The sequence below is a fragment of the Homalodisca vitripennis genome, chromosome 1 (assembly GCF_021130785.1).
Source record: "Homalodisca vitripennis isolate AUS2020 chromosome 1, UT_GWSS_2.1, whole genome shotgun sequence".
Classification (NCBI taxonomy): domain Eukaryota; kingdom Metazoa; phylum Arthropoda; class Insecta; order Hemiptera; family Cicadellidae; genus Homalodisca; species Homalodisca vitripennis.
Window position 1 is genome coordinate 102,760,838 of NC_060207.1, and position 23,276 is coordinate 102,784,113.

Sequence of the window (23,276 nt, forward strand, 5' to 3'; positions counted from 1 at the left end):
TCCCATGTATGACGGCTTCCTCCCATACAATGAAAGATGGTGTGCTGGCAGGATGAAGTTGTCAGCATGTCGAGTGTTGTACTGGTGTACATCTGTTCCCTGAGGGAGTTAATTCATGTCGGCAAACATAATTAATCACTTCCTGGATGTAGAGGGCCACAACTGACAAGATGCGAAGATCGTTGAAACCTTCACGACAGCTGTTCTTCGTCCTAAGCCTTTAAGAGTTCTTATTACTTTTTTCTGGATCAGGAGAAGTCTCTGTAGGTTAGTGATTGTAGTGCCTCCCCATATAGCAATGCTGTACCTCAGATAAGACTCAAAAAGGGCATAACAAGTTGTCTTTGCAGTGTTTAAATTACTGATGTGGTGAATTCTTTTAATGACATAGAGGCTGGTGTTAAGTTTCTGGCAAAGGTCGTCAACATGCTGAGTCCATGAAAGAGTTTCATCAATTGTTACACCAAGAAATTTTGTGTTGGGTTGCATGTCAACTTCTGGAAGAGCTGCAATTTTATCTCGTCTTCTACCAAATGCCAGTTGTTTGGTCTTGGTCATATTGACTACTAGGTCATTGGTGTGGCAGTACTGGTAAGCCATATTTAGTGCTGTATATGAATCAATTGCTAGTTCTTCTGTAGAGTTCCCAGAGAGCAGAAGAGTTGTATTGTCGGCATACATTAAGGTAGAGCAGTAGGTATTTAGAAGATGAGGCATGTCATTGGTAAATAAAATAAAAAGTACAGGGTCTAAGACTGATCCTTGTGGCACTACTCAGCTTACAGGTAACGGTTTGGGTCAGATGTTTTGTATTGTTCCTTTGTTATGGTATCTTAACTCCACCACTTGAGTGCATTCTTCCAAATAGCTTTTAAACCACCTGTAAGCAGTCACTAATACCCAGGCTTTGAAGCTTTTGTAGGATAAATTTGTGCCCCAGACAATCAAAGGCTTTGCTGAAGTCAAGCATTATGCCAGTTACAAAACTTTCTCACTTCCAGCTGATCGCAAATGAATTCTGTCAGCTCAGCAATTTCAGTTGTTGTGGATCTGCCTTTCACAAACCCATGTTGACTATTAGTCAGCAAGTCATATTGTTTGAGGTAGTCCATCAGTCTCTTTTGTACGACTTTTTCTATTTCTTTGGAGAAAGTGGAGATTAGTGAAATAGGTTTATAGTTGCTAGGTGTCTTTTGGCAGATACTTTTATGCTTAGGTTATATTTTTGCAATTTTCAAGGCGGATGGAAAGAGTCCCGATGATAGTGATTTATTTATGATGCTGACCAGGGGGGTGTATGGGCTTCACTGCAATATTTAAGTAATTTGATGATACTTCATCAAGCCTTGCTGAGGTTTTGGATTTCATGCTTTTAATCATAGCTTGTACTTCTTCTGTAGTGGTGTTGTGAAGTTGAGTGAGCCTGCAATTTGCTACATGGGTTGTGTGTTGTCTTCCTTTTTGGTGCTGACTATTGGTGGCCAGCGTTTGCTGTGCAACTTGGGTGAAGAATTCATTCAACTTTTCAGCGATTTCATTTGGATTAGTTGTTTCCTCTCCATTTATCTTCATTTTCAGCTGTTCTTTGCCTTGATCTGTACTCTTCCTTTCACTGTTTACTATTTGCCAGATTGCTTTTGATTTATTCTCAGTTCTTAGCAAGGGCTGTGTCGGTTTTATGCAGGTCACTTCCTGTGGTCTGGTACTTTGGGGGTATAAGTTTCTTTCAGTCTAAGAGCTTGATGTACACATATATGTTTTATGGGGTGATGGTTGGAAAAAAATGTTCAGCTGGAGGGTCATGACATCTTACGATTTCACCCTACCACCTAGACCTCAATCCATTGAGTTAATTTTTGTCAAAGTCAAAGGTTATGTAGCTAAAATACATCATATCTATGTCTCAAGCTAAAGCTCTCTAAGAAGACAAGATATCAAGTATGGGCGCAGAAGAGTGGTCAAAGTGCATGCACGAGGAGAAAATCTAAAAGGACTTTGCAACTGCAGAACCCCAGATTGACAATGTTATAGAATCCTTTATTATATCAGTTGGAGATGGTTCGGATACAGACAGCAGTGACAGTGGCCCAGAAGAGGAGGACTATTTGTGGGATTAAATAACTCCAATGAAAAACAATCATTGACGGTTACATTTGTTATGAAATGAAATGAAAAATGTCTTTATTGAATACAACTTAAAACATACTCAATTGGCGAGGTTAGGACTATTAAGTCCTCTCTTACACCTAACCATAAATTAATAAACTATACTATTAGTGTAAAACAATAGCCACAATATAGTTTACATTACTATTTTACATTCAAAAATTATTATCTATAGTTATATAAAGTAATAAAATGAAATGAAGGTTCTCTATGAAACTAAAAATAAATAAATAGAATAAAACTTACAAGAAAATTAACAGACATTCACCCATCACCATTCATACAAAGCATTCGTCCCATACTGTATGCCACGATATCGTCAACCCGGCGAGGCCCGAAACAGTTGGTCCCTAAGCACCCCCCGAAACCGTTCCCGACTACTTATGATCCGGGAGATTATTCCAGAGTCGACAGGCAGAGACTGTGAATGATTTGCTGTAAATAGAGGATCTATGAACAGGAATGGATAACAGAGAGGTTCCACGTCGAATATTCCAATTGTTTGTTTCAGAAATGAAAGAAAAGCGTTCAGACAGATAAGAAGGGGAATAATCGTTACACAAAATAGAATGTAACATGCTAAGAATGTGGAACTGACGGAGTAGATTCAACTTAACAGATGTAACTGATTGTTGAAGGGTGTTAAATGGTCATATCGTCCAAGGTTAAAGATAAAGCGAACACAATAATTTTGAGCACGTTGTAATTTGTCCGAAAGCTCAACCGTCATGTGACTTATAACTTTGCTAGAGTAATTGAAATGGCAGAAAATCAGGGTCTTCACTAGCATTACTTTCAAATTCAAGGGTAAATAAATAGCAAATTGCTTAAGACTATGAATACCAACAAATACCCTGCCACAAGTCTCAGTAACATTATCGGCCCAACTAAGAGTGTTTGTAATAGTCAGTCCAAGATTTTTAACCTTGTCACTGTATGAAAGAGGACGATTGTTCAATATGAGTGTAGGAGAGTTGTTCAAGTCGATACCGCTCAGAAGTCTGGAAGTTCCAATAAGAATAGTTTGAGTCTTGCTTTCATCATGTTTCAGTCCGTGTTTGAAGGCCCACATTACAATAGGGTCAATGTCAGTGTTCATGTCAGCAACAATGTTTGGATAGTTTGAAACGGGAAAGTGACTGTAAATTTGCAAATCGTCGGCATACAGGTGAAAAAAATGAGTGTTTGATCATAGCAATCAAATCGTCGATGTAAATTGAAAAAAGAAGAGGGCCAAGGACAGAGCCTTGTGGCACCCCTCGATTCACAGGTTTCCAGTTTGAATCTTTGTCGTTGAACCTAACACTGCTGACGATCTGACAGATACGACCCAAACGACTCCACACAGCCATCAGAGAATCCGATTATGTTTTTGTTATTATAAAATTATATTTATTCCAGTATTTTAATTAACTAAATATTATTGAATTCACTGAAAATTAAATAATTAGAGAAATTCAAGTAATAGCAATAATAGGACATATACTTTTTTGTAATATTTATAGTCTTGTTTAACATGTTTTTCAAAATAACTTATTTATTGATACTATTCGGCAAATCAAAATCGTGAGTTTAAACTGACGTTAAAAAGATTATTGCGCCTTCATTTCAGTGGCTAGAACGTAAACGCAACCTGCCACACAGATAGATTTGTTGAAAGGGTAGTATTTGGGTTTCGTGAGTGCAGCTAAATTCCTCTATCTGTACATACAGTGTGAGGCAGACCACCCGTCCGCAATGTATACATAGGCAGCTGAACCGAGCAACTTACCTTCTTCATTTTCATGAAAATCCCCATATTTTGATCCCAAAGAATTTGGGAAAATAATTTTTAACACCCAAAATTACCTCTTAAACATCTCTTAAACTCCAAAATAACACTTTTTGGAGAAGGGAAGGGGTCATTTTTGAAAGATTTTCAAATGTAAAGGTAGGTCAAGCCGTACATCATTTTAAAGGTATCTCTTTATTCAGTTACAGTATAATAAGTGGTGACCAAAACAATCGAATTATCAATATCATTAAAAAAAAAACAACTCTGAAAACAAAATGTCAAGCTAAATTATGTAATAGGTATTTCAAATAACAATATACTTCTGCTGGTTTTAATTTTTTTTAATAAATATATTAATGATAAATAAAAAAACTATCTATATTTATAAAATGTTAACAAAGAAAAATAAAATGTGTTTACCTTTTACTATTTTCAAGTATAAAAGTGTGACTCCTTGTGAAACAAAGAATACGTGTAGAACGGCATTGTTCTTGCCACCATTAGTCAATAACCAAATACGATTTTACTCTGAATTAATTTTGAGCGATAATGTTGAATTGAATTACGTTTTTGGTTTTTTAAATTGTATTATAGTGAATGTATACTTTTATATGTAAAGAAATGTATTTTTTCAGATTACATAAAATAACAAAACTTTATTTAAACTATATTTGAGCAGTATAGTACTTACAATTACTTTAGCCAATCTGAAATGGTATTTCTGCAGGTACTAAGCCGTCAAAACTACATTCATTTATTAAAAAGTCATAATTTGTTTGATTTAAACTAAAAAAGTATATGATTTTCAGTATCAAATTTAGAATTTTCAAAAAAAGTCTTCTCAATTGCGTTTTTTGCAACGACTTGTTTGTTGTGGTTTTTCTTGCAGCAAAACACCACCTTTAATTCTAGTTTTCATCTCCGAACTGCAAACTGGATACTTTGGATTTAAAGGAGCAATGTCATTATCTTGTAACTATTTAAAACATTGTTCCATATTTAAAAATACAAGGGCTATTCAGAAAGTAACATTTTTCATCTGACTCTGCCAGGCGCCTGCCAATCGCGTATATATTGGTGTGCTCATGCTCGGTACCTCAGTCAGAGTGTAGCTGTTACAATGAGAACACCCTCTCGCTGCCCGTTTTTGTTACATTCAAGTGTTAAATGTGTGCTGCAATCGAAAATCCTGTCAGTAGTGAAGTGCGGTGTGTGATTCGCTTTTATTTGACAAAAACCTTAAAACCAATAGATATTTATCGGGAACTTTGTGAAGTGTAAGGGAACTTAACTTTGTCAAATCAAATCAAAGCATTTATTGTCAGGATACAAAGAATGTATATAACAACGTCAATAATGATACATTAAACTAGCTTGTGAGATTTTGCACTACAAGAAAAAACTCATTGACACTGTAAATAGCAGATTTTAACAACCAACATTTTATGGTATTTTTGAAATTAGTCCTGCTCATGATCTTTACTTGCATGGGTAGAGCATTGAAAAGCTTGATACCCTGGTATTGAAAGCTGCATTGAGTACTAGTATAGTTACATCTAGGAGTTATTAAGTTATTTCTATTGCGTGTAAAATGATTATGTACATCTCTTTGGTTGCTAAGTCTAAATAAATTATCTTTAACATACAACAATACATTTAAAACATAGATGGACGGCAGGGTCAAAATATTAAAATTTACAAAAAGAGGTTTACAATGTTCTCTACTATGTACATTGCCAATTATCCTAATTGCCTTCTTCTGAAGTACAAACAGCTTATTTGCTAAATGAGAATGGCCCCACAAAGCAACTCCATAGGTCAAAAAACTATTTATATAAGCATAATATACACACAGCATGTGATCAATAGAAATTACTCCATTTAGAGCCCTAATCAAAAAGATGCCCCTTGCAGTCTGAGCAGCCACATAATCAATGTGAGTTTGCCACTTTAGGTTTGACTGCAAATAGACACCTAAAAATTTAAGACTCAAGTCATCATTATCACTTGACCTACAAGACAAGGTGAGTTGTAAATCCTGGATTTTATTTTCATTTAGACACAATTTGTTGGCTGCACACCAGTCGTTTACAATTGAAGTTTTAATACTAAGCATCTCCCTACAATCATCAACTGATTCTGTACAGACTTTGAGGCCCAGGTCATCAGCAAACATGTAGGTGCTTACACGGTTGTCATTAAGATTAAAGGGCAGGTCATTTACATAAATAATAAATAAAGTAGGCCCCAAAATTGAACCTTGGGGAACACCTAACTGAACAAGACGTGTATCAGACAAAGAGCCATTGAAATAAACATATTGGAACCTATTTGTAAGGTAAGAAACAAAGAAATTTACAACAGTATTACTAAAACCATAAAACTTAAGCTTATTTACTAAAATGGCATGATTTACTGTGTCAAAGGCCTTGGAAAGGTCATAAGACCTAAAATTTACTAAATTTTTCGATTCCAGGCCCTCATAACAATCATTAATAAGAGATTGGACTGCACCAACAGTGCTGTGCTTGGCCTGAAAACCAAACTGACAGCTGCTAAGCAAATTATAGATTTCAAGATAATGAACTAACTACCCAACACACCAAAAAAACTACCCACCAAATCCCATGCAAACACCAAACACATTCATTCAACAAACACAAAAGGAGACATCATGGAAATAGATACAGGCAAACTCGAAGACATTCCATTAAGTGATGACGAAGACTCAGAACTTACAGAGACAAGAGCGACCGCCCGCAAGTATGTTGGGAGCACCTCAGTAAACCCAAACACAGGCCGCATTTCCAACCTACTCGAAGAGGATCTTAAAAATCTTGAAAGATTAAAACCATACTCTTTCCCACCAGAAGAGGACACCTATATTGACTACGCAGAGTACATGACTGATGAAGACATGACCAAATCGTGTAGCATTTTCCTCTTCAATGTTGATGATACCTTCTCAACTTCAAGATCACCATCAACTCAAAACGTCACTGCAATTCAAAAGAGACTAAAGAATAAAAACATCTCATTCAACAACTTCACTACAACTCAGGGACAACAATGGAAAACACAAAAATAATCATCTGTTTTTCCGCCAAACTCAACAACTGGAAGAAAAAAACTGTTTCGCTTTCTAGAGCTGGGCCAATGAATGCATCAAATTTCCAGTGCTCTTCTCCATCAATTCAGAGGAAAACATGAAGGAAGTGAACCTGAGCCCCTCAAGCATTAGAGAGCTCCTTCAGGTATTTCTGCAGTTCTCCAGCAATGCCTACCTACATCGCTTCCGCCTGTATACACAAGAAAAGGAGACGAAGAAAACCAATTGACGGATTTCTTGATGACACAGTGTTACAAAAATCAAATAAAAAATATCAAGAGTAGCAACAAGAGACTCGGCTATATACAGCACTTGGAGAACAACTCGAGGGTCCCTCCCAAGCCCAAACACCTACCACCCTACTCGTCCAACTGGAAACGACAGGCTCAACTACATACATGGGGCAATGCACGAACAAAAAGAGCTTTGGAAATCAAAGGAAACATATATCCTTATAAAGAGCATTGTAAAAATATACAAGGAGTACAATGTAAGCCACCTGACAGAAGCCTCCCAAATAGATCTTTTCCACCAAAAGACTAAGAAAAAGTATGACATCATAAATATACGCACAGGAAAAGTGCTTACAACAGAAAAAAAACACAAACACAATACCAATTCGGGTATGACGGTGCACGCCTAGTGGAACTGCAAAGAAAACGAAAACCAAAATTACAAATTATCCCCTAACAATTTTGCTATTAATGACAACATCCTAGTTTCAGATAACACACAGCTCACTAAAACGACCTGAGGCTATATAACAGCATAAAACACCTCAATATTACTCTTAGTCCGGATATTCCGCTTAACCTAGTACATACAAGGAGTACCAGGATGTGGCAAAAACCACCTATATACAGAAGAACTTTAAACCTGGAGATCTAATCCTATTCCTACTAGAGACTCAGCAATTGACTTCAGAAACAGGTTCAAGGACACACACCCTAACTACTGTAAAACTAAATTAACACCTAATGACACCTTCGAACCCTACACTCATTTCTGATCAAACTCTTCACAGCATATCGAGAAAGGAAACCAGTATGATAGGCTCATCATAGACGAAGCACTTATGATGCACGCTGGGAGATTTCTATTTGCAGCAACCCTCTCCGGAGCAAAAGAAGTCCTACTCATAGGTGATACCAATCAAATCCACATAAATATAGAACAACATAGCTGGAGGTTAAAATTACTACAAAATCTCTGAAATAGCCACAACGGTCAAAGTGCTAAGCACATCCTACAGATGCACTAAATCTACGACAGCTGTCTCTCAAAATTATACCCACAAGGAATGGAAACAAACAAACGATATAGTAGGTGAACTGGATATACAAAACTTTGAGGCCTAGAAAATCTAAAGCTACACCAGATGAGTACACTGTTCTGGCTTTTAAACAGGCAGAAAAGAAAGAACTTATCAAAAGAGGATACAAAAGCATCCCATCCATGAGTTTCAGGGCAAACAAGCTGCAAATATAGCTGTATATTACGCACTTCCAGTAGCCCAGGGGAAATATACAACTCACTCCCACACTGCCTTAGTAGCACTATCTAGACACACCCAAAATCCTTTCTTTACGTGACACCATGCAGGAATGACACAATAAGCAAAATGGATCCAGCAGACAAACGCCCTTGACAATAAGGAACTCTTAGCATTCACAGCAAATAACCTCACTACTGACCAGCTGAATAGAAAAAGCATAACAATCAACACAGGCCAAAGTTACTAACAGGCAAGAAACAAACCCACATCAGCAGCAGCCAACCACAGACCACGATTTTTTAGACAAAATCCAGCACAGCAAGGAAAGAGACAAGACCAAAGTGAAACACAAACCACGAACACTCTGGAACTCCAGCTTCAAAAAATAAAACACCTCCTAAACACACAAGGTCACGCTGGCCACACCAAAACATTGTAATGGGCCCACCAAAATATAGATGGAATCAAAAAATAAAATAGAACGACTGACACACTTCCTTCACTCCCACAACCCCGAAATTCTTCATACTGACAGAACATGGACTAAACAGCGCAAAACCTAGAAAACATCAGGATACCAGAGTATGAACTCATTGGAGGGTTCACAAGGACACAACATAGGAAAGGTGGTGTGGCAATATTCAACAACAAGAACTTAAAAAAGCAAGGTCAGCATAGTTATCCATCTCAGACTCAACAAGTGAAATGATCTGTGAATCCATAACACTGAAGATAAATCTCAAAAACTGCTTTCTATACCTAGTGGGAGTCTACAGACCTCCACATTCTAACCTTGAGAACGCTATTGATACACTCTCAACAGAACTAGACAAAATCCCAAATCCAAATAACCGATAGTCATAATGGGTGACATAAATGTTGATAAACCTGACAGATAGTCAAGAAAGCCAAAAGCTTAATGGAAGCTCTAGAGGGATTCAATATTAAGAGATTAAAACTAACTCCTACTAGAATCACCACCACAGCCAGACCTCTATTGATGCCATCTGCACAAACATAAGTGAGGACCAAGTATCCCATTAGTGTGATCACCACAGGGCTTTTCAGACCACACTGCTCAACTGTGTCGTGTAACCGTAAACATTGACAATCATATTCCAATAAAGTCTAAACAAAGGGTTATAAATATGCACCAAAATGGAGGAAATACGAACAATCTTAGCAACCCAAAACTGGGCAGATGTAATATCTAAAGAAAATACAGAGGCTGCCTTCACTGCTCTGGATAGTGTCTTGCGGTTTACTCTGGACGCGGTATATGCCCACATAAAAACAGTACAAATAAAGAAAACACGAGTAAAAAGAGTATGGGATGCCGAATGTGAAGAACTTAAAAGATCATATTTAGAGGGCATTAAACCGAGAAATCCTCACTGGTAATATAGAAGACAAAAATAACACAGCTCTCAGAAAGAAAAAACTATGACCTCAAACTGAAAAGATCTGAGGGAAAAAAGCACAATGTACACCTTATAGAGCAAGCAGAGAACAAATCAAAAGCCTTATGGAAAGTAATAAATTCAGAGGAGGAAGAAAAAGAGTGAGACTTCAGTTTTAGAAAACCTGAATATAGAAGGAGGCATGCACAGCTCACCCAATAGAATAGCAAACTACTTAAACAGTTTTTTGTGACAATTGCAGATAGAACACTGAAACAGAACGAAAGGGAAGAACATGGCACAATAGAAGACCCTGTTGAAAATATATTGGCTCAAAACCTCCAGCTTTACAAGGCAACTGAAGAAGAGATGAGATAAGAAAAACTATAGATTCAATGAAACCCAAAACTTCGGCTGGAGAAGACGAGATCTCATCTAAATTAATTAAATACTGTAAGAATGAACTAGCAGCCCCCTCTAACAAACCTAATAAATAAATCTCTCTTAACGAAGGAGTATTTCCTAGCACTTTAAAAACGTCTCTAAAATATATCCAAAATACAAAAAGTGGAAAAACACTGAAGCAACCAGCTACCGCCCAATCTCCTTAATACCAAACTTCTCAAAAATTCTTGAAAGAGTAGTTCTCAACAGACTCACAGAGCATCTTCATCAGCATAACCTTTTTACCTCTAAACAGCACGGCTTCATCAAGAACAGGTCAACAACAACAGCCATTACGCAACTCATAGAAGGCCTCATAGAGAAGCTAGAACAAGGCTACATTGCCTCAACAATCTTGCTGGACTTTCAGCAAAGCATTTGATTGCCTGGACCACAAACTGATAATAAAGAAACTAAGGGTTCTCGGTTATTTCTGGAAAAAGAAGCACAATGGTTTCAAAGCTATATAAGTGACAGGAAACAGTTGGTAGAGATCACCTATGAAGACAATCACGTCCTACAAAAGATGAAATCACAAGTACTACCAATAACTAGAGGAGTGCCACAAGGTATCAGTGCTTGGTCCTGTCTGTACATTCTTCTAGCAAACGATTTTCCAAAATACCTAGAAAACTTCTGCGAGGCGGTCATGTTTGCGGATGACACAGCGTTGATTGTTGCTGACAAAAATAAAGAACAATTGGAAATAAATTCCTATGTGGCTTATAACATGGCAAAGCAATACTGCTAACCAAAATGACCTTGTCTTAAATGAAAGCAAAACCTGCCAACTCATCTTCACAACAACCCAAACAACCATCAGGGGCTCCCAGACATCACAACTGTCAGTATAAATAAATACTTAGGCATAATTTTAGATAATACCCTAACATGGACACCTCACATAAACCAGTTATGCAATAAATTGAACTCCAGTCTCTTTGTTATTAGAAGAATTGAAACAGATCAGCGACCATAAAACAGCACTAACTGCCTACTATTCACTCTTTGAGTCCCAAGCTTCGATACGGACTGGTAGCCTGGGGAGGTACAAGTGACACAAATCTGCAAAGAGTACTGATCATACAAAAAAGAGCAATAAGAACTCTGAAACGGACTGGGCCCCCAGAGACTCTTGCAGAGAGGCTTTTAAGGAGCTCAAAGTACTGACAGTGGCCTCACTCTACATCCTTGAAAACTGTGCTCTTTACAGTAAAATCGGGCCAAACTAGAATGGAAGAACAGCATTCTTATAACACCAGGTACAGACACAACTTTCTGCTTGACGCTCACCACCTTAGTCTATACGAGAGGAAGCCTTCCTATAAAGGAGCCACCTTCTACAAATCGACTGCCTGAGAATTTCAAGAGGCTGCCTGAGAAAAAAACTGAAAAAACCGCACTGTCAGACTGGCTACTGGACCGATCCATCTACACAGTACGAGAGTTCCTGAACTGGAGAACCCATTGACAAAAAAAAAAAGAAACTATAGCAAACTTTTATGATGTTATATCATAAACCTTGAAATTTAACACTTTTTTTACCTATGTACAGTAAAATTTTTGTATGTATGTAAATGTAAACCTGTGTTTTTTTCTTACAATGTAATGTTTTTGACGCAATACTATACTCTATGTATATGTAAATAAAGATTGATTGATTGATTGATTGATTGAACTGCCCATGAACTAGCCGTTCCAAAACCTTTGACACAATTGAAACAAGCGATATAGGCCTATAATTACACACTTGATCCTTGGGACCCTTCTTATGCACAGGAATTACTTTGTTGGTCTTTAAAACATCAGGGAAAATACCTAACATTATACATTCATTAAACAAAAAAGTTAAAACCTCACAAACAAAACTAGCAGCTAATTTTAAAATAGGGGCATTAACACCAAAACAGTCAAGACAAGAACTATTACTTAAACTAATGATAGCAGCATAGACTTCTTCCACTTTAAAAACTTTAAAACTAAAATTGTCAGCTGGGAGCCATGAAACAGAGTAGTTATTTAAATAGAAGGAGTAGTCATTATTGCTAGGTGGTATCCCGTCACAAGTCTCGGAAACTGAGTTTACAAAAAATTCATTAAAACTATTTGGATTTATTTTGATAGATGAACCTATAGGCCTAGACTGGCTATTTAATCTAGCTGATTGGTTTATTATCTTCCAAGCAGCCTTGCTTTTATTTTTTGCTTTGTCAATTAGGCCATTATTAAAATTAAGTTTAGCCTTCTTTATCTCATTCCTATAGACTATTTTTAGTTTTTTGTAATTACTTCTTATTTCTAAGTTTAGCTCAGATCTTGTGTTCTTTATTATGAAATAAAGTCTGTCTAACTCTAACTTGATTTGAGTTAGGCCATCATGGTACCAGGAAACATCTTTACGCCTAGTTTTAATTGGTTTTCTTTTAAGAGGCATAGACCTATTTAGAACCCACAGAAAATTATCTAAAAATAACTTAAACTTACAATTTACATCTGAATCCATACTGTAAATTTCATTCCAATTAACCAGAGCAAGATAAGATAGAAACTGTGATGTACCACGATCAGACATAGGCCTAGAGATGGATATCTTAGTGACAGCTTCTGATGTTTCATGTTCCAATTTAGCCTCAAAAAAGAGAGCACAATGATCTGAGACAGCAGTATGAATAACAGAGGATTGTCCCCTATCTTGATGCACAGTCGTAAGCAGATTGTCGATGCAGCTACCCGTGTTATCATTTATGCCAGGTCTTGTTACCTCATAAACAGTAGTGTTAAGTCCAAAACTATCAAACAAGTTTAGCAGCTCTTTGGTATCACCACTTTGCTTGAGAAAGTCCACATTGAAGTCACCAACAATAATTAGATTAAATTTATTGCCACACAAGATAGAAAACATTTCACTCAATTTCTCATGGAATAGATTTAAATTTCCGGCTGGAGACCTGTAGAAAGCTACCACTATAGTCTTCCAGGCAGGCAGCAAAATCGCCGCTAACTCAAAAGTAATCTCTTCTGAGAGACAAGCAATTTTATCTAGAAGAACAAATTCAGATCCCTCCTTGACGCAAATTAGTACACCCATATGGGAATGTTTTTCTCTGGCAAAACAATCCGCCATAACATATCCTGGCACTCCTAAGTTCTTAATATCGGATTTGGACAACCAATGTTCAGCAATACACAATACATCACAATTGTATTGGCAATTTAGTAATTAAATGTTTAAAAGTTTATTAGTTATGCTTTGCACGTTCCAAAACAGCAACTTAAAGTTAGGCCTAAGATCAGACGACCCAGATTTATCAGAATGCCACTTGATGGGATTGGGCGAACTAGGCCCAGCCTCACTACACTGAGACACATTTGTATTAAGACCCAAGTTTAGCTCCTTGGATCTGTTTGATCGCCTTGTTCCAAAAAAGAATGCGAGAAGTCACTTCCAGAAGAAAAGTTTTTACGGTTGTATCGAAATCGATTCACAAAGGCTCCCGAAGGCCAGAAGTCAGGAGAGAAGATCTTCTCCCACAGAGATACAGGCACACCTACCTTATAAGAGCTGTAGCCAGGCCGCTTACTTCTCAACTTTGTTATTTCGAAATTACCCTCCACTTGCTTGTTAATATATTGTTTCAATGAGTCACTGTCCACTTGTTCCGCTATTCTTGAAACAAACAGATATCTAAGCTTATCAACCACCTTCAGTTTATCGTCACTGTTTGCTCTCCCAATGATGAAACCAGATAGTCTAGGTTGTTTTCGCTTTTTGTACCTAACCTCAACAAATCCAGCACTGTCCATTTCATTTTGCCATGGTTTGCCTTTAACATCAGTCAAACCAGTCTCTGAGCTGAACCGAGATTTTTTTCCTTCCAAAACCAGTGCGGAGGAGGCAGGTTTCTGCTGAGGGGTTGACTTCTTTTTTGTAATAGATTTTTTGTTCACCGATCTCTTGGTAAATTTACTATCTGACATCAAATGTACTGCAGTTGTCTTGGGAATTTGACAGTCACCTTCACTTCCATTGTTACCATCAGAAGGAAGATTGGAAACTGCAGAAGTCAAAACTAGGCTGTTGTCAGGCCTAAGTCTACCATTTGATAGGTTAGACCCAATTGAGTCATTAAGACTCATAGACTGGGAATGTATATTTTGTTTTACAGCATTTGGTTTTAATTTGTCAGCGCATGAGACCTGGTTTCTTTCAAAGGTTACAAGTGCTTCCTCTAATATACCTGCCTCATTGAGCTTTTCAATTAGGATCGCATTCTCATTTTAAAGTTGCGTTAATTGATTTCTCATATCACACTGATTTTTAGAAATTTCATAAATTTGATCTGTTAAGATTTTAATATGGAGACTACACTGACTACAATCGTCATTGTCACTATTTCCTATATGGCAAGCCTTACTCTCAGTTACTGCTATAACCTCTTCAGGGTCCTTGTCACACTTACTGCAAGTAAAGTTTGATTTTTCACCAGTATTAAAGCGATATTCACTTTTAGATTTACCGGCACACTCAAAATGAAACCAAAAACCACAATTTCCTTGGCACTGAATGCCACCAGTTTTATTTGTAACGTATTTAGAACACTCATTACATTTACTACTGTTCCTACTAGGCGCCATGTTAGATTTTTTCTAATAAAGCTACCTCTATGCAAATAATACTTTATAAGAGGCTTATATATGATCTAGTAGTGGGAAAGAAGAAACAGTGATAGCAATGTTTATAAACATTGAATTGTTATTATATCCTTCAGAGCAGCTTGCTTTTATCTGCTGGTACAAAGGTCAGAAACTTGCACCCTGATCTAGTCCCTTCTTATCTGATCTCAACTGGACCTAATCACTTCATTCCTGAATTCTCAAAAAGTTTTATATCTTTAGTTTTAGTTTACTTCTTTGATAACAGTTTTTCACACCAACGATTTACTCATTCATATAGATAACATTTATCTCTTCACTTACCTATCAAAAAATTTCTTAAACAACTATATATTACCACTAATATTTGTAACATACAGGGAAGCACAAAAAGCACATGCTCTCTACAAACATGATTTGTAAGTGTAAGTGGTTCTAACTGTAAGTTTTGTTTGGAAGTGGTGCGTTCAGTTTAAAAATGGCAGAACAAACGGAGAGAAGAGTGGATGTCCGAGCATTGTGACTGACGAACTGGTCGCCAAAGTTGACCAAATGATTCATGAATACCACCGTTTCCATAAACACTGAGGTTCTTATTGATTTTCTAGAGCGTGGTGCAACAATAAACTCTGAGAGGTACTGCCAAACATTGCAAAATCTTAGGAGAGCTGTCCAAAACAAGTGCCAAGGAAAACTTTCATCAAAAATGTTGCTTTTGCATGACAATGTTCGACCTCAGATGGCAAACCATACGCAAGAACTCTTGAACTCGTCCAACTGGGAACTTTTTCCTCGTCCCTCTTACAGACCTTCCCTTGCTCCAAGTGATTTTCACTTATTCCTAAAATGAAGACCTGGCTAACAACACAATGTTTTGACAATGATGAGGAGGTACACATCACTGAGTGGCTGAGATCACAGGCAACAGAATTCTATGACAAATGAATTTCAAAGCTTATTCACCACTATTATAAGTGCCTGAATTTGTATGCTGATTATTATGTAGAAAAGTAGTTTGTAGTGCCTCTTTCACATGTATATAATAAAAAATTTTTTGTACTTGGTTTCTTTATAATTCCAAAACGTTCCTTACTTTCTGAATAGCCCTTGTACATTTTGAGAAAATAATTGCATGTTATTGCCATTGTTCTTGCCAATTTCACTAGCCTACTCAATACGTAAAGGAATTAAAAACAGCTGGCAATGATTAATTATGAATATCCATAGGTCAAATTTTGTTTTCAATAGGATTGATATTTATAACCGTTAATCTTGATTCAATTGTGTTGGTGGCTGCTTGTTATACTGCAGCCCTCTATTAACGTACTGATCATTTTGAAAAAAATAAATTTTAGTTTACGCTTCTGTACAAACTAAAACTGTTTTTTTGGTGGTCGAAAAGTCAAAGTTGTTCCGTTCACAGTTTTTTGTTTGTTTTTTTTTTACTGTTAGCTCACTAAAAATTTAGAAAATCTAAATTTTTATCCAAGAGTACCAAAGAAATACTATTTTTTTAGATATGTTTCAGTTATCACTTTTTAGCACATTCTCAATTATATTTAATAAAGCAAATTTAGGACATTTAAAATTCATAAAACATAAAAATTCAAATAGAAAGGTATAACTTTCATTACACCTATCAATAGCTCTCTTCAAGACTAATATTTTTGTGTATTTAAAGTATGGCTTTACCTTGGATGGTTGAGAAATGGCACCAAAAATACTATCCATAGCGTATAAAGCTAAATTTTAAATACAACTCAACCCACATACTCGACCTACTTTTACATTTTAAAATCTGTAAAACTGACCCCTATTCCCCAAAAGTACCAATTTGGGTTATTATTGGGTGTTAAACATTATTTTCCCAAATTTCTTGGTGTTAAAATGTAGGGGTTTTTGTTAAAACAAAGGAGGTACGTTTCTTGTTTCAGTCGCTATACATCGCGAACATGCGGTCTGCCTCACCTTGTATATTACATAACAAAATATTTTACAACTTAAAGAAACAAAATAAAAAGAATAGTTATTGGTTTGTTTTTTTTTAATTCTAAATTAAATTATGTACAAATAAATTAACCAATTCAAGCTCTGTCTTCAAGATTATAACAGAATTATTGTTTTACAGTTTTGGGATACTCGCAGTCCAAACCCAATGTTGACAATCCAGTTACCTGAACGTTGTTACTGTGCAGATGTGGTGAGTAATATAAATGTCAAGTGATAAGATTATTATTGATAAGATAGTTGAATTAAAAAGTGTTTTATTCTTATTGATTGTTTAATTGTCACTTTACTTTGCAGCTGGCGTCATTCAGTTTTTTGTTTAACACTGTGTTAACCCTTTGAGTGCCACGGGTATTTTCCGAAGGCATATGCATAAAGTGCCACACTGTTTTTCGCATATTTGTAAGCTTTTGGGAAAAAAGCTGTTGTAAAATAACTACCAAACAGATTTCCATTCAGTATTTATAAGAAGAGTTTTTTACTTTTGAATAAAAAGTTTCGACCTAATTTGAGTGTATACAGTATTTTAAAGATTTTTTTTCTTTATACCATGATAAAGGCCATATAATTATAAATAAAACCCATGTGTAATATCTTATTCTAGAATTTTAAAAACATGGCATTATATGTATTAACAAAATGCTGCCCGGTACCGACATTTTGTAAACTGTACTTCATTTGTCAGAGTTTAGAAATTACTTAGTAATGATGTAGTTTTCCCAATAAATCTAATAAAACATCAATATAACACAAATAAATATGATTAGTAAATGTAGTAACAAATACTTGCTAATATATTTACATAAAAGTTTACATTTACTAAATAATAACTCTAATAATATTTACACTGAAAATTCACGTTTTTCGCTGGGACAAAACTCAAATCACTACATTACTTTTGTAAAGAAATACAGTAAAATACTGTATAAGTTACTATTTTATTTTGTATTTATTCAAATGCTTGGTTATTGGCACATAAACAACAAAAAAAGGCCGTTACGCAACACGGTACTCGTCCGCTATGCGTGACTGGAAGACAGAATCATCGCGCAGGTATTTCGGTATTGTCACAGCCCACTATTTTTGGACGAGTTTTCCTTATCAGAGATCAAAATAAACTTCATTATACATCCTTCTTCCATAATGAATAGAAAAATACTCGATGAGTCGTATTTTCTATATCCAAATTGTCTCCGAGTCATACTTCCTATCTCCAAATAGACACACGAATGACCTGACATTTTCAAATAATGAAACGTAATTCTTATAGTTTTTGATTTCATTGATTGTCATAATAACTTGTAAATTCCAAAATAGGTTAAATAAAGTCAGTTGTTTTTAATACTGTAATTTATTTTGTCCCCGATAAGGAAAACTAGTCCAAAAATAGTGGCTTCTTGATAAGTACCCAAACAACATAAGTTTCACAGATACAATAGTAGAGAAACAACATAAAACTCGTATTTATTGATAGTTTGGAACCTATTGAATACAGCTGTCTGGTTATTTGACCAAAATAATCTTGTACTATATAAAACGAAACGTCTAAATTGGCGACGCTGGCACTTTATGCACTTTTCGTACCGTCAAAATTAGCGACGCTGTGGCACTCATAGGGTTAAATAGTTTTTAACATAATTAAATTATTAATATGAGATCTGGTACTCCATTACAAATTCAAAATAGGCACCTTTTTCTGCACTTTGAAAACCTTTTTTTACTAAATTAAAAAAAAATATGCCTTGCCTCAATAATGTATTATTGTATATAATTTCACTGTCAGATATTTTAGATTATCTTATTTTAGAAACTGAAATTACTCTATACCATTAAAATAACACATTTATTAGAAACATGCAACCCATTTTCAATATAAAAACATACATTTATATTAAGTAAGAACAAAATATTTTTACTGAATAACTTAATATAAATTTTTAACATCAAAACCACTTTAATTCAACAACCAAATGTTGTAGATGGAGCTTATATTGGTTACTGTTGACTTAATTACATTAAAACATAAAACCAATATTTAATACTTTTATTTTTTATGAGGCCTTTCGATAGCAAGGCTATCTTCTTCAGATACATCACAAAAGTGTCTGATGTGTCTGAAGAAGATAGCCTTGCTATCGAAAGGCCTCACAAAAAATAAAAGTATTAAATATTGGTTTTATGTTTTAATGTAATTAAGTCAACAACCAAATGTTCAGCCTTTTTTGTAAATTGATAGATATATTAACCCTTTAAACCTTTGCGATCGGTTGTCGACTATAGGTCGACCACGGCAGTTTCGCTGAACGCTCGCATGTCAACAATAGGTCGACCGGATAATGTCACTGCTTGTTTGGCCATTTCTAACCTATTGCTGTTCGGTATTTGAGTTATTCGGTACTTTGGACTTCTATTTTGGTTACGTGAATGCTACGTCGATCTTTATTCACGATATAGGAGGCATTGGAAGTGAAAATAGAAGACAACAGACGTCTGCACTTGCGTCGTGTTTACAAATATGGCTGGTCCAAGTACAAGTTTTATTGACGATGACGAAATATTAGATGAATTAGATGATTGTAATAGTATTTTCAGTGAAATTAGTATCCAAAATGAACAAAAGATTATTGAATAAGACCGTGATAGTGATTGTGAGTTGAATCATAGTGAAAATTCTTCTGAAAACATTGTGGTAAATGACGGTAACCTAGATGCCAGTAACCTAGACAATGAAAGTGATGTGTTTTTATTGGAAACTTTAGTTAATGATGGGGAAGAATTTGATCAATTCGTGGATAATGTGATAGAAGTAGGACAAGGAGATGCAAATAATAGAGGTAGGCCTAGGCTACAAACTAGTAGACTAAGAGGAAGAGCTAGACATGTTACCCAAAGTAGGCCTAGGGCTGGACCAAGGCAAAATTATAATATATATAATGTATTATATATATATATATATATATATATATATATATATATATAATATAATATAATATAATGAATAACATGTATCTGATGAGATCCTAGTGCCTTTTCACCTGTATTCATGTAATTTTGGTTTATTACATATGTATAAAAAAATAAAAATTATGTTTTTATATTTTTTATACTTCTTTTTTATATTTTTTAAATGTTACTTAAAGTTTTAAAAAATACTATAAAATAATGTAAATATTCTTTTTAGGTTATTTACATTGATATATAAAGAGAAAAAAATAAAAAAGTTGCAGAAAAAGGGATTTAAAAATTGCATTTGTGTATTGTCAAAGAACTGTAAACTAACAGAAATTAAATATGACCTGAGGACAGTCGAAGAAATTTTTATCGAGACCTCAAAGGGTTAAAGACCAACCATCTGATTTATCGCCGGCAGCGTACTATGCGAAAAGGACCAGTCGTCTGATTTATTGCCGGCTGCGTACTATGCGAAAAGGACCAGCCGTCTGATTTATCGCCGGCGGACTTTTCATATTTTTTAAGAGATATTTTAATCTTCTATATGGAATAAATATACTATTTTTCTATTCCCTGTATGTTTCTTACTATGATATCAAATTTTAAACGTCTTTGGAATCATCAGCTTGGTGAAAAAAAATATATTTTACGGCCATGTTGCATCTTAATGTTGTCAGGGTGCTTTGGGATTATACCGACCACACCCAGACATGAATCGTTATTTAACATTTTGCTTCTACTGATTACTAGATTAGCATAGAACAATATTTCGTCAATATAAAACAGGAATTGTCTTATTGCAAACCTCTCCCCATCCTCAGACAGAGGTCAAAGTCGAGCGGTCCAGTAGATAACGTGATTGCAGAGTCTCGCCGCCCGTTCAGCTGGTGCGTCGCTTTGTTGTACTTCCGTGTTTTACCCCTACATTTCTACAAACACAAAAATTCAACAAAAACAAACATTACCAAACAAAAACTAAACTCTTTATTGAAAAAACACACAAAACTTGTTTTTATGTACCGTGCAAAAAACTTAAATAATCATGTGATGCCGCGCGGCCTGCCGTAATCGGGATTCTCGAGAAAGATAAGATAACGGCGACAACAATACCGATCACAATACCTGGAAATGCTTGTTGATTGATGGAATGTTAGTTATGTTACTCAACTACATCGTTTTATAACGTTCTAAGTTAATTGAAAAAAGTTTAAGCGTTGGGGGCATATAACGGAATCTGACCCCATTAACAATTGATAATCGTAAGTTTGTAATTTTGTAATTAAAGAGTTGTTTTTTCATTCTATCATGTTTGTTTCTATAAATGTATATTTTTGTTTTCTTCATAATGGTGTGGTCAGTATAATCCCAAAGTACCGAATAATATCCTCAGTAGCCTGTAAGGTTTTGTATGTTAGGCTAATGCTGAAAAGTGTGTTTTAACCAGTGTTACAGAAAAATTTAATTCGTTTTCAAACTTTTTATTTTTTATTCCAGGGCTTTCAAATTTTGTACAGTTATAGAGAATTATATGTAGAACTAATAAATACCATTTCCCACAGATAATTTATTCTTATTTTTGGTAGTTATTGAAGATCAAACTCAATTTGTTTTCTTTTTTTTATTTGATAAACAGATAAATCAAATTGTTTTTTGCTATATAATGACTTAAATTTATTTTTTCACAATGAACAATTTAATTATAAACATTTTAAGCCTAAAAACAAATCTGTACAGTAATTAGTTCTGAAGATATGATTTTTCTCTCAAACGCTTGAAAAATTGCACATTTTTAATATGCACAGTTCTTGGAGCATGGCCAGAAAAACGCAAACATTTTCTTTGCACATGTCAAATTTTGGTCTGGTCCTAAAAGGGTTAATGTTAATTTCATTTGGAATTAAATTTAAAAACCTAAATTAAAAACACGAAACATTAACAAAATAAAGAACAGTTTGGTTTAGGTAATCCCAAACACTGTTGATTATTAAGTCTAGTAAAACTATTGTTGTCAGTAACAGGTCCAGTGTTACCACTTAATGTGAAAAACGTTAGTGAAACTTTAAAAAGGTATAAGTATCCTAGGGGCAAAATATGATAACTGACAAAATGGATGTTCTCTAATATTAGCATTAATTATAAATCTCATAATTTATTTCTGAATTACTACTAAAATAGTCAAATTTAAAACATATGAACTACCCTACAAAATAATCCATACTCCAGCTTATAATTGACCCTAAGAAAAATTTGTCTGTATCATTACTGAGGTAGGTCAAACTTCAAATAAAGAAATGCCCTAAGTGATGACTTTAGAAATTTTTTCAAATAACTTACATAAGGTACACAATAAGTTTGCCTGAAGTATATTTTTTGTAATTCTGTAAAAAAGTACATAATCCTTCAAAGAATAGGATTGTGTAGCTAGTAAATTTTGCCAAACATAGTTTTGTTTTAGAAGGCATATTAAAGTTTTTTTTATAATCAAAATAATAAGTTAATAATAAGACTTTGGCAAGGCTTTTGACTGTCTCAATCATAACAGACTACTTTCCAAATTAAGAGCTCTAGGTGTGACAGGGACAACGGAAAAATGACAGCTACTCACAGCTACTTACATGACAGGAGGCAGCTTGTCGAGATACAGTACACAAATAACAACATCAAACAGAAGATGAAATCAGAACTCATCAGTGTACATAGAGGAGTTCCGCAAGGCTCTGTCCTGGGCCCCATACTGTACCTTCTATTGACAAATGACCTCCCAAGCTGGCTACAAGACTCTTGCCATACAGTAATGTACGCCGACGATACAGCCATCACACTGGCACATAGATCACTTGAAACACTCACCAGAAACACCAACACCGCCCTCAACATTACCAAACAGTACTGCACAACAAACGAACTGGTTCTTAATGAAAAGAAAACAGTCCAGCTAACCTTTACTACCAGAAACAAAAACAACACTAACATAACACTACCAGATATAGAGTTAAAAAACAGCACAAAGTACCTTGGAATAACAATAGATTCTTCCCTGTCCTGGACAGCGCACATAGACGGCCTCTGCAAAAAGCTCTCATCATGCACTTATGCCATTAGGAGACTAAAACAAATAAGTGGCTTGGAAGCAGCAAAAACAGCATACTTTGCCTTATTTGAATCACATATGAGGTATGGTATTGCAACCTGGGGAGGCACAAGTAACACCAATCTAGAGAGGATTCTGGTACAACAAAAAAGAGCAATCAGATGCCTTGCAAATATCGCCCCACG

At 35.3% G+C, this 23,276-nt stretch overlaps 1 protein-coding gene across 1 annotated transcript in view; it reads left to right on the forward strand.

Moving 5' to 3' along the window:
* The window catches only part of LOC124368152 (protein Rae1), a 70,618-nt gene that overhangs the window by 33,991 nt on the left and 13,351 nt on the right, over positions 1-23,276 (forward strand). The window contains exon 5 of the mRNA XM_046825429.1: positions 17,170-17,241. Within this exon, the coding sequence (XP_046681385.1) occupies positions 17,170-17,241 (72 nt within the window). The remainder of the gene's footprint in view (positions 1-17,169; positions 17,242-23,276) is intronic.